The sequence below is a fragment of the Eimeria acervulina genome, genomic scaffold (assembly GCF_000499425.1).
Source record: "Eimeria acervulina Houghton genomic scaffold, Eah_scaff437, whole genome shotgun sequence".
Classification (NCBI taxonomy): Eukaryota; Apicomplexa; class Conoidasida; order Eucoccidiorida; family Eimeriidae; genus Eimeria; species Eimeria acervulina.
In genome coordinates, this window is record NW_013547324.1 from 1 (window position 1) to 22,478 (window position 22,478).

At 48.5% G+C, this 22,478-nt stretch overlaps 7 protein-coding genes across 7 annotated transcripts; 4 read left to right on the forward strand and 3 right to left on the reverse strand.

Moving 5' to 3' along the window:
* Positions 1-14: 14 nt before the first annotated feature.
* EAH_00038480 (hypothetical protein) lies at positions 15-1,807 on the reverse strand (the record flags this gene model as incomplete). The annotated part of the gene is made up of 2 exons (XM_013391959.1): positions 15-1,494; positions 1,765-1,807. Coding segments are annotated over 2 exons (1,523 nt in total), but the record flags the coding sequence as incomplete, so codon positions are not given.
* A 130-nt stretch (positions 1,808-1,937) lies between these two features.
* EAH_00038490 (hypothetical protein) lies at positions 1,938-4,403 on the forward strand (the record flags this gene model as incomplete). Its single annotated transcript, XM_013391960.1, has 5 exons — positions 1,938-2,889; positions 2,993-3,315; positions 3,479-3,706; positions 3,834-4,006; positions 4,205-4,403. 5 exons carry the CDS (start codon positions 1,938-1,940, stop codon positions 4,401-4,403), a joined length of 1,875 nt encoding a protein of 624 aa, XP_013247414.1.
* A 2,621-nt stretch (positions 4,404-7,024) lies between these two features.
* EAH_00038500 (small nuclear ribonucleoprotein E, putative) lies at positions 7,025-8,078 on the reverse strand (the record flags this gene model as incomplete). Its single annotated transcript, XM_013391961.1, has 4 exons — positions 7,025-7,049; positions 7,214-7,338; positions 7,727-7,816; positions 8,025-8,078. The coding sequence occupies 4 exons, from the start codon at positions 8,076-8,078 to the stop codon at positions 7,025-7,027; spliced, it is 294 nt and encodes a 97-aa protein (XP_013247415.1).
* A 379-nt stretch (positions 8,079-8,457) lies between these two features.
* EAH_00038510 (signal peptidase subunit, putative) lies at positions 8,458-9,963 on the forward strand (the record flags this gene model as incomplete). Its single annotated transcript, XM_013391962.1, has 4 exons — positions 8,458-8,502; positions 8,630-8,685; positions 9,138-9,252; positions 9,532-9,963. The coding sequence occupies 4 exons, from the start codon at positions 8,458-8,460 to the stop codon at positions 9,961-9,963; spliced, it is 648 nt and encodes a 215-aa protein (XP_013247416.1).
* Positions 9,964-12,194: 2,231 nt separating this feature from the next.
* EAH_00038520 (hypothetical protein, conserved) lies at positions 12,195-14,266 on the forward strand (the record flags this gene model as incomplete). The annotated part of the gene is made up of 2 exons (XM_013391963.1): positions 12,195-12,775; positions 13,288-14,266. The coding sequence occupies 2 exons, from the start codon at positions 12,195-12,197 to the stop codon at positions 14,264-14,266; spliced, it is 1,560 nt and encodes a 519-aa protein (XP_013247417.1).
* A 3,407-nt stretch (positions 14,267-17,673) lies between these two features.
* On the forward strand, positions 17,674-18,792 carry EAH_00038530 (hypothetical protein, conserved; the record flags this gene model as incomplete). Its single annotated transcript, XM_013391964.1, has 1 exon — positions 17,674-18,792. The coding sequence occupies one exon, from the start codon at positions 17,674-17,676 to the stop codon at positions 18,790-18,792; it is 1,119 nt and encodes a 372-aa protein (XP_013247418.1).
* Positions 18,793-19,786: 994 nt separating this feature from the next.
* On the reverse strand, positions 19,787-22,148 carry EAH_00038540 (hypothetical protein, conserved; the record flags this gene model as incomplete). The annotated part of the gene is made up of 2 exons (XM_013391965.1): positions 19,787-20,910; positions 21,248-22,148. The coding sequence occupies 2 exons, from the start codon at positions 22,146-22,148 to the stop codon at positions 19,787-19,789; spliced, it is 2,025 nt and encodes a 674-aa protein (XP_013247419.1).
* Between the last annotated feature and the right edge of the window lie 330 nt (positions 22,149-22,478).

The window sequence follows — 22,478 nt, forward strand, 5'->3', positions numbered from 1 at the left end:
CAACGGAAGCGGACTCTGTGACAACCAGAAGAACACGACCTACAACAACGGAAGAGGACTCTGTGACAACGAGGAGAGCACGGCCTACAACAACGGAAGAGGACTCGGTGACAACGAGGAGAACAAGGCCTACACCAACGGAAGAGGACTCTGTGACAACCAGAAGAACAAGACCTGCGGCAACAGATGAAGAATCTGTGACAACCAGGAGAACACGATCTACGACAAAGGAAGAGGACTCTGTGACAACGAGGAGAACGAGACCTACGACAACAGATGAAGAATCTGTGACAACCAGGAGAACACGATCTACGACAAAGGAAGAGGACTCCATGACAACGAGGAGAACGAGACCTACGACAACAGATGAAGAATCTGTGACAACCAGGAGAACACGACCTACGACGACAGATGAGGACTCTATGACAACCAGAAAAACAAGGTCTACGACAACGGAAGAGGACTCTGTGACAACCAGGAGAACGAGACCTACGACAACGGAAGAGGACTCTGTGACAACGAGGAGAACAAGGTCTACGACAACGGAAGAGGACTCTGTGACAACGAGGAGAACAAGACCTACGACAACAGAAGAGGACTCTGTGACGAGGAGAACACGACCTACAACAACGGAAGCGGACTCTGTGACAACCAGAAGAACACGACCTACAACAACGGAAGAGGACTCTGTGACAACCAGACGAACAAGGTCTACGACAACGGAGGCGGACTCTGTGACAACGAGGAGAACGAGACCTACGACAACGGAAGGGGACACTGTGACGAGGAGAACACGACCTACAACAACGGACGCGGACTCTGTGACAGGCAGAAGAACACGACCTACAACAACGGAAGAGGACTCTGTGACAACGAGGAGAGCACGGCCTACGACAACGGAGGCGGACTCTGTGACAACGAGGAGGACAAGACCTACGACAACGGAAGAGGACTCTGTGACAACCAGAAGAGCAAGGCCTACACCAACGGAAGAGGACTCTGCGACAATCAGAACACGCCAAACAACAACAGATGAAGAATCTGTGACGAGAAGAACAAAGCCGACAACAACAGATGAAGAATCTGTGACAACCAGAAGAACAAGGCCTACGACAACGGAAGAGGACGCTGTGAGAACTAGACGAACAAGACCTACGACAACAGATGAAGAATCTGTGACAACCAGAAGAACACGACCTATGGCAAGGGAAGAGGACTCTGTGACAACCAGAGAAACAAGGTCTACGACAACGGAGGCGGACTCTGTAACAACCGGGAGAACAACATCCACGATAAACGAAGGGGACTCTGTGACAACGAGGAGAACAAGGCCTACGACAACAGATGAGGACTCTGTGACAACCAGAAGAACAAGGCCTACGACAACGGAAGCGGCTTCTGTGGCAACCGGGAGAACGAGGCCTCCGACAACAGATGAGGACTCTGTAACAACCAGGAGAACAAGGCCTACGTCAATAGCATCAGATAGGGACTCTGTCACAAGCAGAAGACCAAGGCTAACAACAACCCCGTCAAATGAAAGCTCTCCAACAAACAGCAGGGTTAGGCCCACGACTACGCAGACAGATGAAGCCTCGACCAGGAGTCACCGAGCCAAAGCCGAAAGAGCGACACCAGATGCCGACGCCCTTACGAACCCTAGAACAAGGAGTACGACTACCGCTCCAGACGACGGTTCTGTCACCAGTGGAAGAAGGCAACCTACCACTTATGCACTGGATGAAAAGCCGGTCACAAGCACACTAACAAGACCAACTACAACCCCAGCAGGTGAGGATTCTGCCATCACAAGCAAACGAACAAGATCTACAACACCGGCCTTAGGAGAAGATGGCGCCATAAACAGGCAAACACGACCTGCTACAGTATCATCTGGCAATCGCTTGGCAACAAGCAGAAGGCCGCAAAGAAGCCCAATGGCAACAACTGATGACTCAGCTACGTACCTGAGTACGCAGCTGACAACCCCACCGCCAGATTTAAGATCTACAGGTGGCTATACTGAGTCAGAGCATACAGCCACTTCGGTCGTGCGAAAACCGAGAAATATGAGTCGACCGAATGCATCTGCATTGGTTAACGAGGCATCCACTGTTGCAACACGAACACCGGTTCCAGGTAGGGCCTCAGGAAGCGATGATCCTTCGTTTACAACCTTCCCTTCTACAGCTGGTGTCTCCTCCCTCTCCACCGCTTCAAAAGCCGCCGCGACACACGGAGATGCGGATGTAGTGCCAACCGCTCGCAGGGATCGGCGCAGTATAACTGCAGTAGCTACTGCTGCAGGCCCAACGTCTTCGGCTCAAGATGGGGTGCAAAGAGAAGTGCGTTTTCCCGCTGGCGAAGAGGAGGATGCAGCAAAGTCATCTGCATCGGGCGAGAGTTCCGAACAAAGCCCTCCCAAACCCTCTGGGTCTGGAAGAGCGACGCGAAGTCCCAGGCAGAGTGGAGAAACTGTTTCTTCACGACGCCGGCGTTCAAATCCTGCGGCATCTGAGGAAAATCAGCTAGAAAGCGCGCAAACCAGCACAATCGCGCCGGAGTCCCCCGTTGGAATAACAACGGCCTTTTCCGGGCAGAATTCGAGGGGCGAAATTAGCAGCAGCAGAGGCAGGGCATTTCGAGGGTCGGAATTTGCTACTGAGGAGGCCGAAGAACTTTTAGAAGAAGAGGGTTCATGCCCACTCGGCCACTGCTCTTCTGACTTCTTAGGAACAGCACCGAGAACTGAAGCAGCAGGGGCGCTCCAATACGGCGACGGCGGCAATAACATAAGAGAATTCTTGGACAACGATTCCGATGGGGGAGAAAACCTTCGTTTGGGTGTACTGCAGCCAGAATATTTCATGTTCGACTCGGAAGACAGTGGTCAGCCAAGCGATTCTGTTGCCTTTGCTTCAAGCATGCCTTCCTTTACTTCCGTGAGCTCATAGTTACAAATGCTTCCTGAGGTGTCCCTGCTGGTTTGCAGAATTCCAGAACGCTATACATGGAATCCTTCCAAGACTTCCACGTGACAGTCCAGAGTTGGACCCAAGTCACAGAACCGTTGTGCCGCCTCGTCGACTTGGCGAGCGGCCATCCGCTAGGGAGGCTGCGAAACCTGAAGCCACTGGAGGAAGGGAACCTGGAGAAAGGGCTGGGAAGCCTTCGGAGGAAAAAGGATCCAAACCGGAGGCGAAGGCATCTGGGAATAAAGGGGGAAAGGCGGAGGAAGAAGATCCCTACGAAGAGTATCCGGACCACTGTGGGGATCTGGCAACATTCATCGAAGGTCGTCAGGTTATCGAATGGGTACGCGCAACCTTTGTTTGATTCCCAGCTTGCTGGTTGTAACCGGTTGTCCTTATAAACACAAAGTGCGCTATTAGTTTCAAAGTAAACTTATATAAACGGTGCACACAAGTCAGTTCACTGCACCCTTACTTTGGAAGCATATGACATTTTCGTCGTGCAGGATATTCCGATCTTCAATGGAATTGTGCATGTGCTTGGATCTTCTGTCTTGAGGCCCGATATCGAGGCGGTTGCCACCGATATCGCGTTTTGGCAGTGCACGCACCAGTTCTGCTTTGAATGTCCTTTCTTGACCCCTTTCCTACTCAAATTCCTTGATAAAATTGGAATAATTACAGGCAAAAGCCCCTTCGAGTTCTCTCCTCCGCCCGGCGTTCGTCCAGATTGGGTTAGCCACGCAAATCAGCCTTTCAACCCCGTGCAAAAAAGTTGCTGCATCTGTTAACTGGCGTCTATCAGCGGTATGGGTACACTACTTTGAAGGGTTACGCTTTCCAGTGAACTGCTCTTCTCAGGTATGCAGGGGAGCCTTCGACTACTATCCAGCGGGATGGACTAAGCAGACTTGGCTCAAGTATCTCGAGACAATGCATTCAGGTGACAAGCGGATTATGAAGAAAAACGCAGAACTCTTGGCCAGGGCGGCCCACGAACGTCACCAGATCGCTCTGTTATACGAAAGTGTTCGGTAAGTCAGCACCACTTTTCCTTTGCAGCTTATTGATAACCCTGATTTCAAAGAATATGCGTACTTCACCTCTGTGCCTCTGTTGGTAGACACCACAGTTAGTAAGCAAGTGCTCCGTTTCTTAGACAGTTTCGCAGAGACCTGGAAATCTGCCGTTTTTATATGGCTGTGAGTATAGTCGTTTCGTTCCTCCTGCAGATTGCAGTCAATTGAGGCGAGAAGACGATATGACCCTCTCCGCCCCATTAACGACCCGTTCTACGACCCGCAGTACAAAAACATGAAGAAGGCCTTTGACGAAAAGAATTTCGAGTGCAAAGGCGAAGCGGTCAACAGAGAGATGACCCACAAGCAAATGCACAAAATACTACCTGCAATTTACCCTTGGAAGGGCTAATTCTAGAAATCAATGCACAGGCACAAGCACTCGTAGACTACATAAAAGGGGTTAAGGGAGCCCTAAATTCCAAACCCCAAATCCTAGCACATAAAGGAAGCTACAGGCATTCCTCCGGTGGGAAAGGCGCAACAGAATTATGTTCGCGCTGTCCCGGCTGTCGTGCAGCAGTGCAAGTGGCAGCCTGCTGTGTTTCCCCTGGCTAGCTGACTCTTAATCATTTAAGCTTTTTTATTTGCATAGAAGTTCAAATGAACTATGCCTGCACCCATAAGTACCTTACATGGAGTCGACGAGCCGCACGACCAGCTAACAAACCGCTCAGCCCCTCACTGGTGATGCGATGCGTAAGGGCTCAGAACAACTAAACTACAAGTCCCCTGCCGTCTCTTCATGATGGCGTCTAGCGAAACCAGCGCCGCAATGTAGCGCCCATACTGAGAGGACGTGGTGCACCCGTTGGAGACTGGCGCTCGTACACGCCAACGAACAATACTACAAAAGACTTTTCCCCGATGCGGGAGAGATTTGATGTGGGAGCTCCAGGTGTGTACTAGCAACTCCTCTGCTGTGGTCACCTGCTTGGTTTCGTCTGCTTGTACCTAGAACACGGACTTGCAACAGAAGTGTTCTTACTGATGAACGACCTGCAGCTGAAGTAGGTGTAGCTTCAGCTGCAGAATTGAATCAAACCACTAAACCACATATCCCCAATTTCAGAAGCTATTTCAAATAAATAATCTCGAGTACTACCCTATCTGCGGCGCCACATGGGATCTGCCGCCACTTCCTGAGAACCTACTATTAGTGTTCGGGCAGAGCTCCCTCCACATATGAATAAACGAAGAAAAAGTCCTTTTCTGGAGTGATGTGCGGCTGCAAATAGATGGACTCTGGCGGCTGTAGAGAGTCTTGCCTCCGCCTTTGAGAGTACACGAGCGGCCAAGGCTGGGTAATTACCTCCTCCCACATCTCCGCGACAAACGAAAAAGTCACACCAAACCAAGAAAAAGAACGAGTTCTTCTCCTCCGTGACTTTTTTTCAAGGAATCACCTCTTCGTCCGCATCGGAAGTTTGCCTGTGGGGATGTCGGCGGCCCAAACGGATGGAGGGCGTGTGAGACAAAGTAGGTTCAGTATCTCTCATCCAGAATATATTTACCTTATTCAGGAGAATATCAACTTTTCAATACAGGATCTGCCTATAATATTTGGGGGAAAATTAAAAGCAGTACAGAAGGCAGTGTTTGGTTTGGAGCTGTTCGCCACTGGAATCTTATGCGCGGTTCCATTGCTAAAGGGGGTGGGGGCTGGAAAGTGTGGGGCCAAACGTCGACTGTACTCGAACGGGATCACTTCTATAGGAGATCTGCACGTTCGCCGCTACATCGACAGACAACACCACAAGTCGCGATGATGAGTTATGCGTCCTGCCGAACTTGAAGGGAGGCCCCGGACCTGCATGGTACGGCGGCTTTGATGATCAAGGAAGTCGGGCGAAAGCTCCACTTCCCTCGGCGTGGACGGGTCTGAGCGACGTATTTTAGAACATAATTTGCTTATTTTTTCACATTTATTTTCTTTTCGTGAGTGGTTGCGTGCTATTTCGGTGCTCAAGTGTCCGTTTCGGCGGAATCGATAAACTGCTGCCCCTCTGCTGTGAACTGGGGTGGGGGGATAATGTTCTCATTTGATATGCTCACAGTCACGTTCTCCAGTGACATTTGCCCAGAAGGTCTATTTTTAGGATGCGGAAGAGTAAATATACGGTATCTGCTCCGCTGGCATTTGTAGCAGACAGCTGGCCCACGGTGCTTGCTTGAGGAGTGGGGTACCATACCCCGTTCTTCCCTACATTCGAGGTGAATAGACCTTTGCGAAGTGCAGCCAGCAAGTCGTCGGTAACATCTTAACCTCAGGCTCAGGGGCCTTGCAGCAATTATTAGCATACTGTAGCGTTGCCGCCTCCTTTATGAATGCCTTGATTGAGGCCTCGTATGTACAATAAAAAGCTACGGGCTGCCCCTCATAGTGGCGATGCATTGTGACTGGAACTTACAAATTTTTGTAAGTTCCAGTCACAATGCATCGCAATTTTTGTGGCAATGAATATATATATATATATATATATATATATATAAGGGTGCACTGGTGGACCACTAAGCAGGCTGTAGGCGTCTCTCGTGTACGTCGTAGCCACTTCAAGGAAACTGCAATACTGCTGTATAAATGAGAACAATACAGTTAAGGAGAGTTGCTAGAGACAGCCAAATGTGGAGTTGTCCCACATTGATTAGTTCTACGATTCGTGCAGATGGAGGGCAGCAGCCATACACCCGACAAATTCGTAGTACGATGAATATATACTTATACAGATATTAATCGATGTACAGACGTCCATAATGATGAACAGGCTTGTACATACCAGCAAGAAAACAAATGCAGAATGCACGAAACATTACATCTGCAACCCACCCAAGTGGAATGCAGACGCTCCCCAAGAGTAGTTTTGCAAACAATAAATACTTGTTCAGCAAAACGAAAGGCTAACCATCAAAGAAGAGATCTTCTTTCCCCCTGAAGAGTCTCCTACGCTGGGGATGCAGCTACTGCTGCTGCATCTACTCTGCTGTGTTGGTACTACCCCTGCAAACAGACGGCACTCGCATATCCCGTGCAGTGATTCATGCACAAAGCCTTCACAAGCGGAGTTTGTGTCTGCACATTATTTGGATCTGAGCAATGCTAAAAAAGACCGGGGGTGTATGTACACCTAATTCGACTTGAGCGAATGAACCGTGAGTACTTACGTGCTCATAATTAGAGAAATATTCTCCCCCTTCAGCAAAATCCTTCCAACAAAAACACGCGTGTTCTTCTTCAACTGAATTTCCTCTGCATCGTCCAATACCATATTCATGTACTCGTCAAACCCCTGAAGCGAGGAAGCAAGCAAAAGCAAGCAAACAAATAAGCAAAACTACAGCTTATTGAAGCCATTATACACCGCATGCCCACGGAAGGAACCGGAGGGGTCCACGGAAATTGTGTTCATGAAGTTCCCCAGCACTTGTAATTGTCCATACAAATCTACGCATGCATGCATGAATGCATAACACCCAAATAATATACGTATATTCAAATGTGCATATAACTAAATATATACATATATATATTTATCGAAGGTTGAATGAAGTGCATCATAGATTTCCCCAGTGTACCCATACAGTATGAATAGTGTCTAAGATGCAAGCAATAATGGATAGGTTTCTACATATAACAAAAAGCTTTATTGAATAATGTACTAAAGCATTTATACCTACCATGATGCGGCCTTCAATCCGCAAGTCTGGCTGTTCATACAACCAAAGCTGGACCCGACTCTTGTTTGTGAAAAACCTGAAAATCAGGTTCTGCACAGGAGAAGCGAAAAGACCAGCAACACGCACAAATATTAAACGCCTTTAAAGCCGTTCGCCCTACCGACGGGGGCAGCAGTTTAAAGCCCCACTGATCAAAAGGCAACAAGCACCTCTGATGACTCGTCACAAAACGGCCTCCCTAGGGATGTTTGGACAAGTCTTTGCAGATAGCTCCAGTGCGGGGTGTATTAGGCCTTACAATCGGTTGGGTCATAATCTTCTGGAGCTTCTTGTTACTCATTTGGTGCGACATTTTCGCAAAAAACCCTGCGGGTGTAGAAGGAGGGCGCGCCGGCCAGGGGAAGGAGACCTCCTAGAGAAGGAAGCAGATGAAACAGCGGGCCGCTATAACGCCCGTCTGTCTGCAATGTAATTAATATTAACAATAATAACAGTCCAGCAAATGGAGCTGCTCTCGAGCAGTGCAGAGGTGGGAGGATCTGCTGGAACGACCGGCGGAGATTTGGCAAGGAGTTCCCGCAGGGGCCCCTCTCTATGTTTTAGAAGGGGGAGAATAAACCAATTTTGAGAGCCAAAGAACTACACCAATTCAACAAAGGACGCCGCGAAGATATTCATGAACGAGTGGTCAGTCAGGAAATGCCGCATGCAGAGGCGGCACCCACGATAGGATGGCCAGAGGAAGAGAGGCTGAACAAGTACAAGCGAACTGGGAGGTAATTTCCCCTAGAATTACAATCACGAACATAAAAAGGCAGTACAACTCTAGAAAATACCTTTTCTTTTGCAGAAAGAAGCCCGGGAAGAGCGCTGTGGACGAGGGCTTGGTGGGGTGCGCTGCAGTGTAGACGGCGGCCGCAGTTGCTTGAGATTCATTTCGGGCATTACTCAGACATGAGGTATTCTCGTAACTAATTTTCAAATTAATTAGGAGAGCTCGAAACCCACAAAGGCCAGACAAAGTCATAGCAGCCGACTTCTTCTTGAGGCCGAAACCCTACTCAGTTCACGCCCTGCAGTGAGCAGTACTGAAATGGAGTGTATGCAAGTCTCATAGCCTAGAACGCGCGTTTCGTTATAGGTTTTGCCGCCTCATTTTAATTCACGTTTCTGTCCCCTCCTGGACTTCTCCGATTCACCTGTGAGGCGGTCGTGTGAGAATGCTCCGTTAGTGCTGGCTCGCGTTGAGGTGTACATGCAGACACCCGCTGGGAGCGGGAAGCGAAAGCACATCTATCGGTTCGCCCGTTTTTTTTTCTGCTGTGGCTAAGCCAGCAGACATAAACCCGTAGGAGAAGATGGAGAATTACCTCAACCGCGCAAATGCGGTTTTCTGCTCGCTGATGGTCAGTTTGGGTGTTTTGGCACTTGGAAACATCGCGTCTTCTTTTTTCCTCGTTGGCCCCATCTCCGGCTCAGTCTCTGCGCGAGAAGTCTACGGCTTTGGATACAACTACGCCTTAAGTGTGAGTCACCAGATTCTTCACCGCGGCTGCAGTTGGCAATTCGAGTCGACAGGCTCAGTTGACGCTTCGATGCCTCTGCATCTGCATGCGATGCTTGCCTCGCACAAACCTTATGAATGGGTGAAAAGAGATGGGGGAGTTTGTATTAATTCGTAGGGTTGCAATAATTTCCTGAACTACCGCTATCTGTGCCCCTTAGTCAGGGACTGTCCGGAGTGTATGGTGTAAATGGATATTTTTCTGATTGTATGTTGACCGATTCTGCTGCCTCTTTTTCAGGGAGACCAGGCCGTGTTGTCTTTCGACATAAAAGCGGATCTACGGGGTCTTTTTCAGTGGAACGCGAAGCAACTGTTTGTGTTTGTGGTTGCGGAGTATGAGAGTCCACAGCACCCGACAAACCAAGTGGTTGTATTTGACAGAATTATAACAAACGAAAGCGAAGCAGTTCTGGATTTAGCTAATGTCCCTGCGAAGTATCATCTGCGAGACAAAGGCAAGGGATTGAGGGGCAGAGAAATAACACTGAAACTGCAAGTTGTATACCACCCCATAGTTGGTCGTATATACACCCAAACCGTTGCATCCTCCACTTTCCGCATGCCAGCGCAATACGATCGTATCTCACAACAAAAACAGCAAGAGCAGCAGCGGCAGCAGGCAAGGGAGGCTGCAGAAGCAGCAGCAGCAAGGCCAGAAGATCTCCAATAGGCAGACTTCGGTGCATTTGCAATGCTTTCCCTCTAAACTTTAAGCCTATCAATGCGTATCTTGTTTTGGCGGCTCGAGATATGAGCAGTAGGGATCAGGTGTACAGACAGCCCAGCTTTGCTATTCAAGAGGTGCACACTTACTCTCAAAACCTGAACCTGAACCACTAGACGTACGCTTGCTCGATGCATCAAAATAGAACAGATTTTCCTGTTCATTAGCGGGTGACTGACTGGAGAGTGGCCGCATCTACCTTATTTCTAAAGCTTGGGAATCGCTAGCAGGGATTCAGACGAAGAAACCTGCGAATTCGCATATCTGCATGCAGCGTCATTGGGTATATGTAGAGCTACAGGGGGCTGCAGTCTGAAGTTGAAGAAGTGGAGTGACGAAAAGCGTTAGCAGCACCTACAAATATACTCTTCTACGCCTGTACAGGCACGCGGTGTATGAACGCTGGGTTCCTTAAGGCGAAGCCACGAGTTGTTTATACATCCGGCGTGTGAACATCTGGTAGTTGCGCACAGCGGATGCGTCGCCTCGTCTTTTTTTTGAATTTCTGATGTCCTCCAAGATCAAGTAATGCTAGGACAAGGATTTCTACAAATCTACCGCTGCACACTGCTGTTTTTCCCGTAGTCACACTTCCTGTGGAGGGGATTAGTTTAGGGAGACGGAAGGAGCGAAGCGTACGTCAGATTCTCCAACTCAGCGAAATTATAGCCCCAACTAAAGAGGGAAGTCGCTGTAGCGAGCCAAAGAGAGGACAAAGCGGAGAGTGTACACGGGGAACAAGGGTTGCATTTCAGCAGCCCTGGTCGGCACGCATCCTCTACTGCGTGAAGGAGAATAATAGTACTTTTAACGAGTTGCCACTCCTGTTGCCACCACCGAGGAACGGTATACTTCTTCGTTCCTTCAGACAAGGAAATTTCTGTTGTTTTCAGGGCGTTATCTGCGTCGATGAAAGACTTAATATTTCATAATTAAATTTACTTTTTGAACAATATATAAGGGAGCATCCCTTATTGTTTTTGTAATGTGGTTTTTGCTTCCAAAGTGTTCGCATTTCTCTCTGCATTTTTTTGCGTGTATTCGAATGTAATCTTTAAGTCATACTCATTCTTATGTATTTTCCTGCTCAAATTCACAATGGTTCTGTTGGTAGCTGGGGCATCCTCCACGTTACTGGAGGACCGTTGTGAGCTGCAGTGGAGTACGAGGACTTCTGAAGTTCCGTTTCAGACAAAAACGCCATAACCTAATTTCCACTCGAAGCCTCCTGTGCGCATTGCTGCCCAAGCGGTCGTTTCTGCTACGGCGAGGAGACGACAGATTCTGTTTTGTGTTGCAGCAAGTTTTGCCGCAACTCCTGTTGCAGGGCAACCCATGCCAGCATAAGACCCAAACCCCTTTTTGGGCAAGCAAGAGCACTCCAGACAACTGCTAAAGATGTAGATTTTGGCGCATTCCCGCCATGCTCCACAAAAGTCGAAATGTGCATAATACTAACTTCAGACAAACGAGGCTGCATCCAGCCCGTCTGCTAGCAGTGTTTGTGTTCGCGAAAGCCCTCAAGGATTTAATTGTGTAAACGTTTTCGAGCTTGCTATATTAAATTAAGATAATTTTGCATTTAAAAATATGAAATTGCGCCGTCTTTGCCTTCTTGTCGCACAACATTGCTGTGGCGAGTCGGCGGTGACACCGCGAGTGGTAGGCGAGCAGAGGAATCGTTAAAACCTCCTCTAAAGGCGTGTCTGAGTCTACACAACTACTCATTAAATTAACTTGGAATTATTTATCCATATTAGAGGGTTGAACTCCGAGTTTCTGTGGTTTTTTGGCAATCCGAAACAGCACCGGTGGTCCGGTCGCTGCCGAAGCTGACTCGAGAGCCGGGGCCTTGGCTGTTTGATTACCTGGCTGTTGAACATCGGATTCGTTGAGGTTCAAACTGATAAGCACATTTTTATAATGTACTGTATATTTTTCTCTTTTCTTATTTTGAAGTATATCTCTTTCTGACGGTTCCCAGGAAGTTCTCAGGTTCAAGCCAAGTGACCTGCGATTCGGCTTTCTTTTTGCAGCTGTCGAGTTTGAGTGCAGTTTTGTGGTTGCAGTCACGGCTTTGACGGACAAACCAGAGAAAGGGAATTCGTAATATCTCACTGTTGTCGCTGTCCTCTCTTTTATCCTTTTTCTTGTCTTGTTTCGCTCTTCGGGGCAATATGGCTCCCTCGGCGTTTTCTGTCGCTTTAACCCAGGCACCACTGCGCCTCTATCGGCCGTCTGGGCGATCTGTTTTATTTTTTGCTTTTGTTTGCCTACCGGTTTTCTTGCTCGGGCCGGTGGGTGAGCATAAAGAATGGTTGCTGCCGGCCGCTCAAATGGCGGCTGCACGTCGGGAGAGGCCCCCCCGTAGTATCTTGAGTCCGGCCTCCTCCGAGGAAGAATTGCAAAGTCCCGAATATGCAGTGGGTGGAGAAGAAACTCAGAGACGGGGTTCGCAAAGGAAGCGTAAAGGGTCCTCTTCCAGCACAAAACGGCGATCGGATATTATGCAGTGGCCCGTTGAGTCAACCGAGCAGCCTCCGCAGCCACCGCAAGCACCTGAAGAAGAGCAGCCGCGCAAGTACCTACTCCAAGCCGAAGAAGAAACTTTCGCGAAGTCACAAGCTGTAGAGGTTGCAGGAGCCGCAGCAGCGCCTGCAGAGACAGGCGTTCTTCAAACTCTTCGAGCCATCTTCACCCCCCAGGGAACTTCTATTTCAGAACGCATGAAACCCCTGGCAACGCAAATATGCGACTGGTATACGAAAGGGCGGTTTGGTAGCAAAAGCCCAACAAAATTGCTCCTCTTTCTGGCCAGTGCACAGACAGCCAAAGTGGGAGTGCCCGGAAGACTCCTCCGTTTCGGTGAGTTCTCTCATACTCTTTCCCTGAATATCATACACTTGCATATGTATTAAAAAGATATATATAGGCATGTATATGCTTAGGTTCCAAAGTGTGATACAGATATGCTAGCAGCATCGTGATGCACGTGTACTTTTGTACAAACTCACAAGAATGTATACAGTGGCCACACGTACGTAAATACAAGTATATATGTACACATTACATCTCTAGATAAGTATACATTTATTTATTTCCTTGTCCAGAGGTCCGGTTAAACATATGTGGCTGTCGTTTGCACGCATGTCGAATAAAGATCCATGCATGCGTCACCTATATATACAGAAAAACAAAAATATATTCTCATTTATTTGCTTACCTTCAAGTTCTGAATTATATATGTCCGATTGTAAACGCAGGGCGTAGGCGCGAGACTGGTGTCTCCGAAACTGACGTCCCGTTGACAGCAGAAGGCGAAGCCAAAGCAAAAAGAGTCGATGTGAAGTTCTACCACTTAATACATCAAATACATCAGTGTGAAATGGAGGCGTTGAAACGCCCACAGCCTTCCTTTTGTTTGGATGCTTTCGTATCCTCTCCTCTCACCTCCGCTCTACAAACAGCCAGTTACGCAACTGCCGCCTCGGGTAAGTGGTTTTTGTGCAAAGGTCCAAAAGAATCGGTGACAAAGGAAACGAGGGTAACATGGCAGGCTGACCCTATGCTCAGGGAAGAAATGAGAACGGCGGAGAATGCAGGAACCGAAGTGGGTGCGCTGCAAACGAAACTTGTGGATTTGAATGCAAAGGGCAATCTACCCAGCACCGCTGTGGACTTCACCTTGGTACCTCCACAAGATGCGTGGTGGCTGCCCTATGCGGCAGATGACCTTCGAGCTATACTTAAACAAGGCGGTGCTGCAGCTGTACGGACAAGCACCACCAGCAGCACCAGCACTGGTAGTGGCAGCAGCAGTGGCAGTAATCCTTTTACTGTGGGCGACGCGGATCCCTGGCCCGTCACCATAGGGGGGAAGTCTCTCAGGGATACAAGCCAGCGCATACAGGAACCGTTACAAGGAAGACCTATTCCCCCTCCACAGACGCCTTTGCCTAGGGAACCTGCAGAAGTGCTGAAGCTCCGCAAAGATGTGCTTCTTTTCACGTTATGCAAGGCTCAAAACTTCTTTTCCGGTGCTCTTGTCACGCATCCACGTATGATGAAAGAGCTGCTTGGAGTCTCGAAAGTGAAGCCAGGCGAGATAGGGGGAGCAGTACTGACGTGTGAAGGCGGCAAAGGGTATTTGACTTTGCTGACGGGCCCAACCCCGAGCCCCAGGGCTTCTTATGAAGGCGCCGAAAGAAAATCCACTTCATCTTCCGAAGGCTCTGATACAGAGGCTTAATTGTCTTTTCAAAGTGCTGAACAAAACGACAACATAAGCGGGGCCAACAGGGAAATGCCGCTCTGTTGTTGGCTGTCTTGAACTTTGCACGGAACTTACACGTACACGTAAATATGCGCGCATATGGAATTTATATAAACATATTGTGAACGCATATATATATGCATGTATATTTATAAGCATATACGTGTACATTCGTTCCAGCGTGTGGTGTGGGAGTATCTGTAGTGTATTGAGGATTGAGTCCGTTGCTCGCCTTCAAATGAAGTGCCAAAATGCAGATGGACATATTTAAGTTGCATTTTGCGGTTTTCTGGGAAAATTTATTTTGTTCAACTCCAACGTTTTTACAAATATTTTTAATCTCAACGTGTATTCTATTTTAGAATAGGTTGTCTTTCTGTGGTTTATTTGTCAACCGGCTTTGTTTTTCGCTAGCCGACCGACCATCTCTTGGGTTTGGATTTTCTGGGTTCAATTTGTTTTCACAGTATAACTTCCTTTAAAATAAATACCGACATTACTTCATTGCATCTCTTACTCCTAGTCTACACTTAATTTCTCAGAGGTACGCACATCTGAATCAAGTACAGCCACTTCTCATTGCAGTGGTGTCTGTAAGATATATTTTATGTGTCAGTTTTAGCTCTGGATTATTTATTTTTGTTTCCGCGACCCCTCTTCTCGTGAGCTGTGAAGAGTTCTCAACCAACATGCCGAAGCCTAGCCGAAGCAAAACAGTGGTGGGCGTGCCTCAGATTTTGCTGCTCTCGCCCTTCCTCCAGCTCATGCGTGAGTACGTCCGTATAAAAAGCAGCCCTGTCTGGCCTTGTCTGCAGCTGAATCACGCGCAGCAGCGAGCTTCAGCCGGAGAGGTTACAGTCAGCTAAAGGAAGACCCAGGAAGCCGCAGGGGGCTGTTAGCAGCGTGGAGGTCTCCTTCTTCCCAATGTAACTGTCACTGCAGTCCTTGTTAATGCTGCTGTTGCTGATCGGGGCAGGCGTGTCGCCGGCTTCTGCTTGGAGGAAAGGCTAACGATGTAGTGCTGAGCCAAAAGGCTGCTATGCATTTTTTTCTGAACACGGATCGAACGACCCAACACCAGCGGCAGAAAAAGCAGCAGCAGCACAAACAAAGCCCGTCATTTTAACGACATTTAATGAACGCTATGGCGAATCAAATTCCCAAAGCACTTGTGGCTAAAAATCGGCGAAAGGGATGTTTTTTTTTGGCTTACTGAAGAGTTCTCAACCAACATGCCGAAAAACAGCTTGTCACCGTTAGTTGAATTAAATAAGCAGCACCAGCATCTAGTAACCAACAACGTTAGCGTAGCGACGAGCGGCAGGAGCACCAGGCACATGTTGAGGGACCGGCCATCTATGCTGTGAAGATTGTGCACTCAAATTGCGAGTTAGTAGCCAAGCATGAGCAGCAGCTACTGCTGCGCAGCCCTGAGCAACACACATTAGTGAAGGCCCCATGGTTCGCCACATTAAATAGAGCATAAAGGTGCTGCTGTGTGCTCATCACATTTTGCCTCACTGTGCAACATTGCCTCTGTTGCTAGCTTACAGCCGCCATGTGATGCTCAGATATAATATTTCTCCTCATCAATGAGACACTACGGACTGTACCGTTTACACATCATATTACGCTTTATTAGAAAGTTTCTTGGAGGCACACAAAGAGCCGATTGCTTGTCTACAAAGAGTGTCGAGCCGGGTGCATCGGTGCTCGACCGAAGTTTGGGCGAACTGGGGAGGAAAAAGCAACATTTGTGGTGCCCTCGTGGGAAATCAGCATATTTATTTTAATAATTTATTTTGAATAACAAGAAAACCCTTGAAACTGCGGTGAAATGAGGTTTTTCTTGGGATGACCCCAGTTGGAATGACAGGGCGATGTCCATCCCGCATCGCTTCCCAACCAACCGGCGGCTCGAAGTATAAGGGACGAAAACCTTGGCTTTGCTCCTCGTTTCCGTCCATATGTTTTTTCATATAATTAACCACCATTTATTGCATTTATTTCTTGAGACTATATATCCTTTAACAGCAATTGAACCAAAGAAAAGTCGGGGAGGCTGAAACTGACTCGGACCAGTGGTACACTGCGTGCTGTGTGGTGTCTTCCTCTAACCCTTCCGCGTTCCTTTTTCTTTTTGGCTAATAAAGACAGCTTCAAACATAAAGCATATTTAAACTGGTGTATTACACAAAATCTCCCCTTTAGAGCACCCGCTGTAGAACTAACGCTCCGCTTCTCCCCGACTGCAGCGCATTTCACGACATAGTACTTTTTTCCCTGCATGTTCTTCCTTCCTCGTTATTCACAAAGGTTTTGCACATTTGCATATTACCCTCCATTCTTTTACCATGTCTATCGTGTCATCTGGTAGCAAAGCGGCCCTAAAGCGGGCCCCTTGCCTCCCTCAAGCCTGTGCTCCACGGAGTTATCGACTTGCGCGCCTTGGTTTGATTGTATTTGCATTATTTGTCTTCGTTTGTGAAGTGGGCAAAGACAACTCACTTCCAGTATGTACTTCAGGTATATGTACAGCTGAAGCCGCAGGCCAATTTCCAGGAAAGAACTGCTGCATGCGTTTGCGTGGAGTTACCTCTGAAGGGGAAAAGGAAAGCCCACTGCTGACTGAACAAGAGGAAGATGAGAGGATGTTGCAGAAAAAACATTTAGATTCACTTCTTGGTTTGAATGGTCCCCAGGATATGAACTGCAACCTTATGTGCAGTTCCTCTTTGGGCCAGAGGAGGGAACACTTAAGAACAGTTGCAAAAAAATTGACCAGATGGCATGCAAGTAGAAATCGTGGCCCACACAAAAATACCAAACTTATTCTATTTTTGAGACACGCAGAAAGCACAGCAAATAAGGAATTACAATCGTTTTGGGGCCTCGCCGGATATGCCTGTGAGTTGTTTGCTGTTGGGTTATGCACACATAAAGACATTAACCAGGTGTTTGCTGTTGGGTAATGTACCAAAGACATATGAATAAGTGCGCACGCCTACGTACACCTTTTATATGTATGACAATATTGTTAGTATAGGCACTATATTTACTTGAATGTATTCACGCATATTTACTATTACAGTAAACCCTTGCCGCACACGCTGCGAGCATGCAGGTTGTCTGTAGCGGCGTATGTGATAATGAGGTTTTAGGGTTTCTGGCGACTCGTTCAGGGTTTACTTCCAGGAGTTGGCTTGCAGGGAGTGGAGGTCTTGTCTCTTTAGGGTTTAGGTTTTAACGTATAGGGTTTGTGGGCCTTCTGCATTTCAGGGAGCAAGATAAGGGGAAAGAACTGGGGAGACGCCGACCCTCCGCTCTCGGAGACGGGCCGCCAGCAGTGTGCAGAAGCAGCGGCAGAGCTAAGGTATCTGCTCATGTTGTTAGACAGCTTTCAGCAGGATCAGCAACTGTCCCTTAAGAGCCCCGAAGCTTCAGAAGAAGTGAATGCATCTGCAGGCGAAGGCACCGAATGGAGCCAGGCACCAGAAACAGCAACAGAAACGGCAACAACCACAGCAGTAGCAGAACAAGAAACAGCAGCGGTGACAAACAGCTTCTGCTTCGACGCCTTTCTCGTTTCTCCTTTGACGAGAGCACTTCAGACCGCCAGTCTGTCTTTCCACGACGTGGGCAGTGCTTTAAAATGCCCGGAAGTCATAACGGAGCAGCCGCAGCCGCAGCAGCAGCACCATCACCGGGAGCACCGACACCACCAGGTGACGTGGCTTGTAGAGCCTTTGCTGAGGGAGAAGTTCTCAAATATGACAGATTCAGGCACAGAGGCTGCTGAACTCCGCCAACTTCTGAAACTGCTATGCGGACGCCACGAGATGTTTCCGGCGCTCTTCAACTTTGCGTTAATTCCTGATGGACAAAAGTGGTGGCTGCCATACTTAAAGAAAACCTTAAGCACGTTGCAGAAGCAGCTGCGGCGGCGCCTGCGGAAGCAACTGCTGAAGGGGGACGCGCCCGCAGAGGAAGAGGAGGAGGGAAACGGCGACGACAGTGACACGCTTAAGTTGGTGGACTACACCGGCTTATCTGACAGCGACTCTGGTGAGTCTGTAATATATGAAGCCCCAATAACCAAAGCTGCTGAAGAGCGGCCAGCAGAAGAGAAACATGTATTTGCTGTTGGAGGTGCAGTAGGAGGCCCGCCATCTCCTGCTGAGAAGTCGGTGCTGCGGACGCTGCAGTGGGCGGGGAAGAGGCTGCAGAGCCCTAAGGCGTTTAAACTGCGGCAAAAGCTGTGGGATGATGATGCTGCTGTTGCTGCAGCTGAAGGAAGGGCTTCCAGCGAAACTTGGAGGCATGTGGAGGAGCGCGAGCAGCTGCTGCTGCTGTTGCTGTGTTCAACAAAAGCATCTACTTTCGTCTTTGTTTCTCATTCAGATTTCCTCAGGGGCCTAGATAAACTGGACAGATTAGGCAATGCCCAACTGCGGCCGCTGCTGCTTCACTGCAGCCCAAAACCAAAAGTCACCCCCTTGTAGCTGTAAACCCTAAACCCTATACCCTTAATCCTTAAAGCTGCACGATAGATCCTATCGACCAAACTCTTTCGCTTTGTTTTACACAGGCCCCACTCAGCAGAGGCGAGATTGAGACTTCCGGAACGGACACCTTGGTGCATGTGTCTCAACAAAATTTTGTATGCATGCGTGTATTTTTCTGCATACCCTTCTTGATGGTATACGTATTTTAAAAAGCATATATCCAAGGTTATGTCTGAATATCCATTTCTAAATAGGTGAATACCATATATATATATAATATATATATATATATATATTGTACAAATTTGCATATGTAAAATATATAAGCGCACACGCGCTGGAACATATTGCAGCTTTTCCTTTTTCCTGCGTTATCTGCAGATAGTGCAGAAAAACAGGGAAAGCTGCAATATGTTTCAACGCGCTGATGAACCGCAGCCCTTGAATTGTTTTTTGTAGTATTATTTTATTGCTAAGGCGCTGTTTTTAATCCTTTGAGTACAGCACAAACTCCGTGACGGTCTCTAAGGGAGCCGTTTGAATTTCTCTCAACCATTCACTCTGACGGAGTTTCCTATCTACGCGCTCTTCCTAATGTAGCCGCCCTATGTACGTCTCTATTTGCACAATATATATATATATATATATATATATATATATATATTTACATTGCATTTTTTATTTCAAGTACAAATATGATGATTATGAATGTGTGAACGGGATGCAGATAATCAACTCAGCACGTGACTGCCCGACAACAAAAACGTAATTCCAACTATCCGTATTATTAAAAAGTCTTTATTATTATAAATCCGCAGACGAACAAAAAAAATTGTCTCCCCGAGGTCTTCGGGTAAAAGGTTAAGTGCAGCGCAGCTGCGGCATTGCACTGGCTGCGATATATTGGTGTTTTTATTGATTTTTCTTTCTGTTCTCGCCATTTCTTCCCGTCTCTTTGACAGGAGAGACGCCGGATGGTAGTTACGTGCCTTTATAGTGGCACCAGCCTCGGGTTTTCATCGCAAATGAGCGAAAATAACCGAAATTCGGCGTTTCTGAATTTCGATGATCCACCTGTTAGAGCCTTCAGGAAGAGGGAGTGGGTAACCAGGAAAGCTGCATGCATTCCTTCTGCTTTGCAGAGGAGCGAGAGGAGTATTTTCGCTCTTAGTGCTACGGCTTCATTGCTTTCTCTGGGCACAGTTCTGTACAAAGGCAAATTTGCACTCTCCAGGCGCCACAGCTGCAACCGCCGCTCCAATGCCAGTGGCTCTTGTGCTGTTTTTTCTCGGTGTTCAAAGACCTTTCTTACTGTTGCTTCTGCTGCACTCATTCCCCTAGGCTTAGAGACATTTCCTAAACTCAACACCAATTCGTTCAACTCCCCCATAGCGCCCCCCTCCGATGCAGCGGTGCTCGCTGTGTCCGAGGCGCAACCAGCAGCAGCAGGAGTTGCAGCAGAGTCCAAACAGCTACTGCTGTTGCTGCGCACCACTCGCTGCTGCTGCAGCTGCAGTTCTTGCTGCAGCTGCTCCAGCAGCTGCTGCAGCTGCTCTTCTGTGTGTGGCACCCACCACATGCCCTGGGGCAACAGACTGAAATCAAAGGTAGAGCCACTCAGCACTTTCCCCTGTCGGTATAGCTCAGAGAGACGAGAAAGCAGCTTCTCTCTTTCAATTCCGACGTCACCTTTTGTTGATATCTTCTCCCGCAACAAAGTGCTCACCAACCACCTTACATTGATGTCTCCTGCTGCTGCTGCTGCACCTGCTGCTGCACCTTTTGCTGCAGTATTTGCAGCAACAGCAGGACACTGCCACCCGGGGTCTGCATAATGAAAAGTGTTGGCGGCTGTCTGCAGCGCTCGTGTCAATGGCGAGACGAGAAATGCATCAACACAGAACGGACGCAACAATTGTTTTTCTGTCTCCGGTGCTGCTGTTGCTGGCGCAGCGGCAGCAGCAGCTGCTGCCGATGCACGAGCTCTGTCCTCTGCCTCCAACTCCCTCACAGCACATAACAAACTTGACAGCTCAGCAGCAGCTGTCGCACACTGCACTAAGCCCTCTGGTGATAGCGGCACATCCTCTTCTCCCCAGTCTCGCCTAAACATATCTGTCACCCACACAAACAAACACAAACAAATATACATATCCTACACCCTGAAGCAGCAGCAGCAGCAACCCAGAAGCACCAACAGCTGCAACAAGAGCATAATCAGAATCAAGAACCCAACAAGAAGCAACAGCCGCAGCAGCACCAGCTAGAGCAGCAGCACAAAACCAGCAGCAGCAACAGTTCACCCTAGCGGAGAGGGGCCCTCTCCACTGTGAGATCTGCAAACAAATTGAAGTCCAATCACTTCACTATATTGGCATTATAATAGAACATCAATATTACTGCTATGCTTATTATATAAAATAATATTAGAATTATTTCTCTTGCTGCACACCTCGAAATCGGAGTTTAGTGAACGACTCCCGCCGCCATACATTGAAGGTGCTCTCTGCATGCCTCATCGCAATCAGCAGCTTCGTCTGCTGCTGCTGCTGCTGCTGCTGTCGCTGCACGTTCCAGCAATGCACTTTCCGCGCTAAGGCGGAGATGGTCTCGGGGTCTCCCATGCCCTTTGGGCCCCTAAGCCAATCGACGAAATAACTGAAAAATGAGCGACGCTGCTTCTCTTTCTCGGGCCTGCAGACCCCAAAGGGATGTACAGACACCGGTGAAGGAACAGCAGACGGCACAGAACGGCCCAAGGCTTTCATTTCATGCTCAACAGGATCACCTCCTTGCTGTGTGTGGTGGTGATGCTGCTGCTGGAGTTGCTGCTGTTGTTCGCCTTGATACAGATCTGCTTCTGCTCCTGTTGCAATCGTTGCTACTGCTGAAGCAACTTCAGCTGCAGTTTCTGCTGCTGGAGCCGCTGCTCCTACAGGAACTGCTGCTGCGACAGGAACTGCTGCTGCTACAGGAACTGCTGCTGCTGCTGAACTTTCTGCTGCCGAAAGCCGACTGTGTCGAGACGGTGAGACCTCTCTGGTATTGAAAGGCGTGGTACCAAATGCCAAAGACACCTCCCGAAACGGGTATGGTGTATTTGCTACCGAGTCTGCTGGCTGGGCCCGCTGCCCAACGCGGACCGCTTGGAGAAAACTGCTGCTGCCGCTTGAGGAGAGCCCCCTCCTGCTTGGGATGCCTCTCGTCCAGCTGTGTAAATGCTGAGGAGAAGACAGAGGCGCCAACAATAGTGGCAAAGCCAACAAACGAACTCCCGCTACACCTGCCCAGAGGGGCCTCCCCCAGCTGCTCCCGGTGAAGGCTGTAGAATTCGGCAGGGATGCAAAGATCATAAGTAAAAAAATTAAGAATAAGTGAAGAGAAGAAAGGCTGAAGATCCGCAGCGAAGAAATCGGCCGAACCACCACCGACCCACAAACGAGGCTGAGCAACTTCGATGACTCTCGGCCTCCAACGTGCCTGTTTTGGAGGGAAACGCCGCAAAAACCCAAGCCACTTCGCTTCTTCATTTCATTCTGAAAGGCGACAGAAGTCCCAAATGGTCCAAACGGATCCATAAGCCCCCGAAAACGCTCACCGCCAGCCGGGGAAACCTCTGAACAAGCTCACGAAACGGGAAGAACAGCGGCAAAGGACCTTTAATTCGCTGCCGTCTTCTGTTC